This window comes from Pygoscelis adeliae, unplaced genomic scaffold (genome assembly GCF_000699105.1).
Source record: "Pygoscelis adeliae isolate BGI_AS28 unplaced genomic scaffold, ASM69910v1 Scaffold308, whole genome shotgun sequence".
Classification (NCBI taxonomy): Eukaryota; Metazoa; Chordata; class Aves; order Sphenisciformes; family Spheniscidae; genus Pygoscelis; species Pygoscelis adeliae.
Window position 1 is genome coordinate 2229382 of NW_008825306.1, and position 7800 is coordinate 2237181.

Sequence of the window (7800 nt, forward strand, 5' to 3'; positions counted from 1 at the left end):
CCACGAAGAGCGTGATCACGTTAGCTCAGACTATACCATTCAACCTATGAACCGTCAGGCCCTGGGAAAGAGGCAAGAGCGGTAAGTGCCTGGTAGGCTGTAACCCCCTCCTGCCCTCACCTGTCCGGACACGGGAGAATCCGTATGCTGCCTCCATGCCTGCAGCCAGTGCTGCTCTTTTGCTTTTCTTACTGTTGCTCCCTTGTTTAAGGCTGTGTTTGGTCAATGCAGCACCTTGATTTGCTCTGGAAATCGGCTGAAAGTAGTGTATTTTGTTCCAAAATGCTTGCTCCTTTCCTTGCAACAAAGCCTTCGGAGCAAACACACAGTGGCGCGCTGCTGCCCTGCAGACTCCACAAGTCTGAGTTAGGCATCTAGACTAATAAGGGACCTACTTACAAGGAAGAAAAAGATTACACCACCACAGCAGTTAGTTAGCACCCATTCTCTGTTATATAGAGAACCACATTTAAATGCCAGGCTGATGAAAGGCTATTTTTCCCTTCCTTAGCAAAGACTGGGGGCAAGCGGGATGAGCAACAGCCCGAGGCAGGCTTTGAAATCATATCGTCGGCTCAGGCGCCCAGGCATTGAGTTGCTTGAGTTTACTTTGAGTTGGACAGATCAGGAATGGATTTTTGTTCTTCACCTTATGCTCTGGCAGTAATACCCCTGCCTGGACCACCTCCTGTAAAGCTCCAGCTGAATCTGAGAGCAGGTAGGTTCAAAGAATGTACACGATATCTTATTTGAAGTATTTTTTTAATATTAAAGTCACTATATTTTAAATCAAAAATGACACGTAATAGAATTCCAGTGTATTTTGTTTTAACGCATACTTTGGAGGGGGGAGGCCAGACTGTTCTGCTGAGTGCTTTACCCTCCACTGAACACAGTCAGGGAAGTGACTGCGTTACGGTGGCAGATGCAGGTCATAGCTCGCGCAGAAGTTAAATGGTCTCCTGTTCCGAGAGGCATTCAAACACCGTCCATTTTTTTAGAACTTAACCGCTACGGTGTTGACTTTCTGAACGTTAGTGAATTCTCCCCTTCCTCCCTGGTCCCCCCAGATATCGAGGTAAGCTTGTTAAATTTGGAATAGAAAAGCATGAGTTCGTTAGACCTGTCTTAGAGTTAGCTCCTTTCTGAAGTTCAAAGGCCAGTTCACTAGGCTGTTCCTCCAGCCAGCGTTTTTCTGGAAGAAAACATACCTGGCTTGCATCTTTAATTGCAGTATTGCTGATCAAAGTTTATTCCAGTTATTTTCTATCCCTTCTGCTATGAACAGTTAAAAGGCAGTCTTAGCCTCAGCTTATGTGGTTCATTACTTGACGACTCCTCTTCAGATGTCTCTTTCGGATTTTGATCATCCACTTAACACTTAACTTAGCAAAGTCTGCCGCCTTAAACAGAGCCAAAAAGATACCACAGAGAAGAGCAATCATGTTCCAGGGATTTGCTGTGATAATCTGAAAGAGATTAAAAATATTATTCCCCTCATCTGACTCAGCATATATTATACCTATTCAACAACAATTCCATTTTTCAATCCGAAGCGCTTTGCAGCATATTCCTTTACGCTGCAAAGGTGGCCTGTAGTGCCTTCTCCACCCATCTGCCTCACACCGCGGTTTTCTGATTCCTTCCATCAGGAAGAAAACGCACTGTACTAGCTGCCAAATTCCTTTCGGACTATTTCAGGATATTGACTTGTTTAAAACTTTAGGGATACAGTTAAACTGCTAATTTTAAGACTGTAGCTTAAATTTACTACATTATTTAAAGATTTACAAAAATAAGCAGTCACGCTAAAGATGATCTTCCAGAAGACAAAGCTAAAAGAAGCAACTATTGGAAAGCTTTCACGAGACAGCATTGTAATGCTAAACCAGCTCCTGACAGCGGCAACTGTTTCTGCAGACCTACAGCAAGTATTCTGTGTTTCTATTTTTAACTACATTTGATTCGAGAGTAGTTATTTATAGTTTGCAATTCTCCTCGCACCTCTAGGCACAAGGGTGACTTCTAGGATCCCAGATGAAGCAAGCAGAGCTAGGCTTAGGCAGCAATCAAGTAGCACACAGCTTTGGGCCTCGCCATGGAGTGTGCAACCCTGATGGTCAGCACGAGCGTAGCATCGCTAGGTCACCACCAGAGCCAGAACATCTTGAACAGGCCTTCCGTATTTGTTAATCCTCCTAAGGGCAGCAGCTCTGGCTGCCAGTGCTTGTGATCTGTGGCCTCTTCAGCAAGAGGAAACAAGCAGCCTCGATCCACGGGATCAAGGGCAGCTTTCGGCTCGAAGACGGCAGAGGTGTGAACCCCGCCTGGCAGAGAGGAGTGAGAGGCGCCGGGAATAGGACTGGGCTCTCGAGGCTGAGGAGGTGCCCGCACTGAGGGGGGTGCCCAGCCCCAGCACAGACACGACAGCAGGAGTGCACAGGGCCAAGTACCCACTCCTGCCCCGCACGGTCTGCATTCACGCTCTGGTTCTGGGCAAGAAAACAAGAACTCCATGGATTTTGCTGGTGATGGACTTTGGTTGTCAGGTAGGGCCATTCTAAATGCAAAATTTTAAACAGATTGTCTTTGCATGCTTTGCCATTCTGTGTTTTTTTTTGGGGGGGGGGGGGCAAGTGGGCCAAAAAGGTCGTTTTTAGTTCTATCATGGGGCTGATCTGATTTACCACAGAGCCACGGGATCAGTAATGCAAACTGAGGAGGGGAGGGACGTATGCAGAACCCCCCCCTTGCAGAAAAACCCTGCAGTTGGGTTGTGCCAGGCAAACTGTGCAGCCACCCATTTAGTTTGTAATCCAGGGATCAGGGAGGTCAGGGGGAATCGTATCTGACCTTCTCCCCTGGAACACTAGGAAAACAAGATCTAGAGCTCACATGCTTTTAAAGCGCACATACCCACAGCATGCACCTGCACACCTTTTAAACACTCCAGTGACTGATAGCGGTCTTGTCTGACACAGCATATGCCTCTGGCTGCAGCATATTGAGCTAAATTTTAAAGTGCTTTTCTGCATCTGAATGCAGTACCAAATTCTAGTCTAATAACGGATAAAAAAATACACTAGGCTATTTTTATTATTCTGATTTAAGCCTAGGTTTCTTGCTTGTCAGTTTATAAAAAAAGTCATTAAATTGGTTTATCCAAGCACACTTATTTAAGCCAAAAGTTCAGACTTGACCCGAAGCTACACTTTGCACAGGGGACACATGCTTTTTCTTAGCTACATGTACCTCTAGCTGCAAACAGAATGCTGAGTGTCACCAAGCCAAGGGAAGGGCATCGGATGGTCTTGACCTCTGCCGAACATGCATTACTGGATATACGGAAGAGCCTAGGTGGAAATTTCAGAAGGAACCTCACTCTTCCTCTGGATTGCTGCATGGAGTGAGGTAACAAGAGGCATGTGCACGCACACACACCATGAGCATGTACAGTCAGACAACGATTCAAAAAAGGACTAGCGTTACTCACATCTTGAACAGTCTGTATGAAGGGATCTTTCCATTCGAATACCACAAAAAACAGCTGGTCACTTCTTGGTTTAGTTCTCTGGTCAATATAGTTAACCACACTAGTCTGGAGAGAGGGGAAAAAAAAAACCCAACCGTGCAGGTTACTTTCTTCAGTGGTGTAGAGTCTTCTGTGCAACAGAAAAGGCTTGTAAGAAGGTGAAAGGAGCAGATTGTTTAGGAACTTCCGGTTCAGCCTTCCTCTACCTGCAACAACAGGCTCCCAAAATATGGAAAGGGCAGTTTCCCCCATCTGTCTCATGTTCATATTCTTCTCCTATTTCTCACTTGGTAAAACTCCGCAATACCATTTTTACGCTGGTAGCCAGGGCCTTTATTTTATTACATAGTTTTTCCCTTTCAAGGGGGGGAAATTTCATTTACAAAATTCATTTACTGGGAGTAATACAACATTGGGAAAGTTCTCATGAATGAATGCCAAATTACTTTTATTTAGCAGAGAACAACCACATGGTGGTGGCAGGAAGATGCTTTTTTTTGAAAAATCAGTTATAGAATAAGCTAGAAGATGCTAGGAAGAGCAGAATGAAAACGGAAGGGCAAGAAGCCTAGATGTTAACAATTAAAACCATACTTCCCAGTACTGCCCATTAACTAGGTTACCATTTGAAACTAGCACTGACCGGCAGAGAGCTTTAGCACAATTCCACTAGGGTACAATTTAGGATACCAGATCGATGTTGCAGCCACGTGAAACCATAGTCTTAATACTTTCCTGATTGATTGTGGTTCTTTTAAGACATCGGGCCTCAGAAAAAACATTTATCTTGTCTTGTAACACACTCCCCAGCCCAGAGGGCAACTACACGGGGAGCTACATAGTTTGTACACAGGCAATAACAACCCAGTTTGCACTAACCCCCGGCCGCTAGGAGACTATATAAACCGCTCAAGAGCCAGGCAGTTACCTAACAGGAAAGCACACTGGAGTTACAGCTGAACAAGTGATGGAAGCACTTCTCCCTTCTCCAACCCTCAAAGGAGTATTTACATCTTGGTGTGTGCACAAGGGAGTACCGCTGCTCTTCCTGCATTAGTTTAATACTGCACTGGAAGTAACGAATCCAGCAGTACTGTAACTTCATTTCAGGACTGTGACAGGAACTATAGGTACAAAGACAGTGATTCAGCAGACATTGTATGAGGGATGACCTACTACAAAAACCTCCGGTCTACCATGGCTTAGTTTCTTTACAAATACTTCAAGATTTCTATCAGTCTTCCCCACACACCCTGCTCTGACCAGATTTTAGCCTGTGAACACGTAGAAGCGGGAGCTAGAACACTCTATGTGTCCATTCAGAGCATATGGAGGCTTCACCACCCCATGTTTTCTGGTTAAACACCTTTGCTGCAGACTTAGCCTATACATCACCCCGAGTACGCTCATTCAAGAAAACTGCACACCAGGAAACAAACAGTACATAAAGCTAAATGAAGGCAATGGGAAAGGAAGAAAAGGCAAAGTAACGACTACTGGGCTAGTTAGCAGACTGACTGTGCTATTTGTCCTAATATTTGTACCCAGCTTTCTGGTATGCTGTCTCCCACTTTTAGATTTGAAAGGCTAATAGACTTCCTTATGCAATTTGAGCAGACATTATACTGTCAAATGAAGCAAGTGCAATTTATGTCTGAGCTATTTCAACTTCTACTACATTATTAATAGGGATCTGAAACCCAAAATTCACATTTGTACCAATTCCTATTTTTTTAGGAAAAACGCCCCACAAAACCAAAAAAACCCAACACAGTGCTCACCTACCCAGACGATCAGAGAGTCTGTAACTGCTGGACTAAGCGGGTGGTTATGGTCACAAAAAGCTCAGCTTTTTCTGGGTTTGAGTCAGCCTTTTATTTCTACTTTGCGACACATTAGACTTGGGCACACAAAGGAGGACTTTCAAAAATCCTACACTGGGTAAGTACCAAATGGCAAGTGATACAGAGCAGTAGGTGATGAAGGACAGACAGGCAGACAACTGCTGTTAGTGCTTACATGGCAGCAGCTGACTGCTGCGTTCTTTCCTCTCGTCCAAACTAAGGCATTAGTTTGGGACTTGCATGGCTTTGGGCTTTGCCTCCTGCCCTCCTCCAGTGGAGCAAGAGCGTACCCACCGCAGTCACAGCTCTGCTCTTCCCTTAAGGCTTTGCCACATAAGGCAAAGATTCTGCTTCATTTTAATCTCCGCAAAGTACTCTTTCCAAGTGTACTATAGACTAAAAGACAGCGTTGTCTCTGAAACACATACTCTCTAAGAAGGACTGCTCTTAAAATTCTCATTTCTCATCACCAGTGAGACTCCCTCCCCAGCCAACACTGGGAGCAAGATAACAAACTCAAAAGAGTCTCCAGATCATTAGTATGAACAGAACAGGAAATCAGTTTGACTTTCATCTCTAGTTAAGTTTGCATCTTCCACCTGCGTATTTTCTAGTTTTAAATGATGCAAGTTAAGTTACTCCATGTTTCTAAGGATACTCAACTGATGAAAATCCCAAACCCAAACAAAAAACAGACATGAGAATGCTACAAAGGATACAAGGCTTACGTTTACCTCTTCAACCTAACATCAGCCCTTGTGGTAACCTAAACATTACCTCTTTCCAATACTAGCTATTATTTACACAACTCCTTTGGCAATTGTTCCCCACCTTGACTAAAGGTAGCTGTGTTAATATTTCTATGGTGTCGGTCTCTTCGGACCCTTAACTCAGACTACAGGTGTCACTTATAACACGTTCAAGGCCTGGATTTTCTGGCCTCCCCCCTAGGAGATGTTTTCCTGAGATGTGTCACTAAGCCATACCAACAGCCATGCACATCAAGACATTTACACTTTCATAGAACCTCTCCATGTTAAGAAAGAATGCAAGTACAGCCAAAACTGCTCAGTGGCACGTGGCGTAATGGATGCAATGAAACAAAAAACAAGCTCCTGATGTTTCACTTACTTAACCAACCCACCCACCCTTCTTCCAACTCATATCGCTATTTGCCCCAAGAACTGGTTCTGTTGGCCAGTTATCATTAAGAACTAGTAACTAGTTCTTAATAAAATAAGAGGTCCCAAGAAACTCTTCCCAAGGATTTTTTTTTTTTACCTCTTGTTTGAATTCAACAGTCTCACTACCATCTTCTTCTTTTGTTTTCACCAAGGACATCTTGACCCAGGTTCGAAAGCCTCCGGAAAACTTCCAGCTGGAGTATGAACTTTCACAGTCCTTCATGAATTCTGCTTTTTCTGGACTAAAGGAGAAAGACCATTACTTTACTGACCAAACTCAGAGCAGTATCTGAGCACTGTAGGCAGGAGAATGTCAGACCTACAGGCACTTCAAAATGTGTTCACAATTCCTTTTATGTTTCAACTGCTAAAATTCAGCATACCTAAAACATTGTGAGTAGTGATATTTTGATTAATTTGCACTCGTGTTCTTAAGCACAGAAGACTTACCTGGTGCCCTACCACCCTAGAGTTCTGCCTGCCCCTAGGGATGGTTCTGCCTTATAGGGGAGCTTCGTTTCGCTCATCTGTCATCGCTGGGACAGAAAGGAGCAGAGCCAGGACCCTAGGAAACAACTTGCCACCATGCTAGGAAGCAAGAGATGGAAGGAACAGCCTAGAGGCAGGACAGGCTGCTTCACCCCATTTCTGGGATGCAAATAAATTGGTTGCAATGCAGACATACTTAAAATGCTTTGAAATTTAAGTTTAGTGTATTCCTATTATTTTGGGAACGCTATACCTTTGGTGTAAGGCTCCCATCTGCAGTAACATGGCTGTTTTCCCAATATGCAATCACAGATATTTGTAGCCCCAGAACAGCAGGATTACTTTGTGTCCGTCTTTTTTTTTAATACTGTGACCATAAGCCATTTTAAGGCTTCCAATACCCCCCACACCGCAAGTGGTAAAGAGGCAGCTCTAAGGCATATCTGGTCTCCATCCTGTCTCTACCCAACTGCACAGGACACAGTGTATTAACCACACTATTTACTTGGAGCTCCTCAGTACTGTGGAGGAGCCACTTTCATGTCATCTCTATGAAATAAGCCTGGCCCTGCAGCTGCTTTTTCGACAAGGTTTCATTTGAGACGAAGGGGTAAACCACTGTGATGAGTCATGAATCATTAAAGCACAGACTGCTGATTTTTACTAAAGATAGATTTCAGGTTGCAGAGATATGTCAGGGTACGCTGGTCAGTGAGAAGGGAAAGGGAAAGGGTTTTGACTCAGATTAAAT

At 44.1% G+C, this 7800-nt stretch overlaps 1 protein-coding gene across 1 annotated transcript in view; it reads right to left on the reverse strand.

The window, feature by feature from the left end:
- Nucleotides 1-811: 811 nt before the first annotated feature.
- Nucleotides 812-7800, reverse strand: part of TMEM206 (transmembrane protein 206) — an 18931-nt gene continuing 11942 nt past the window's right edge. The window contains exons 5-7 of the mRNA XM_009330182.1: nt 6658-6802; nt 3494-3598; nt 812-1469 (exon numbers count right to left, since the gene is read on the reverse strand). Coding sequence (XP_009328457.1) covers nt 1308-1469; nt 3494-3598; nt 6658-6802 — 412 coding nt within the window. The 3' untranslated portion in view covers nt 812-1307. The remainder of the gene's footprint in view (nt 1470-3493; nt 3599-6657; nt 6803-7800) is intronic.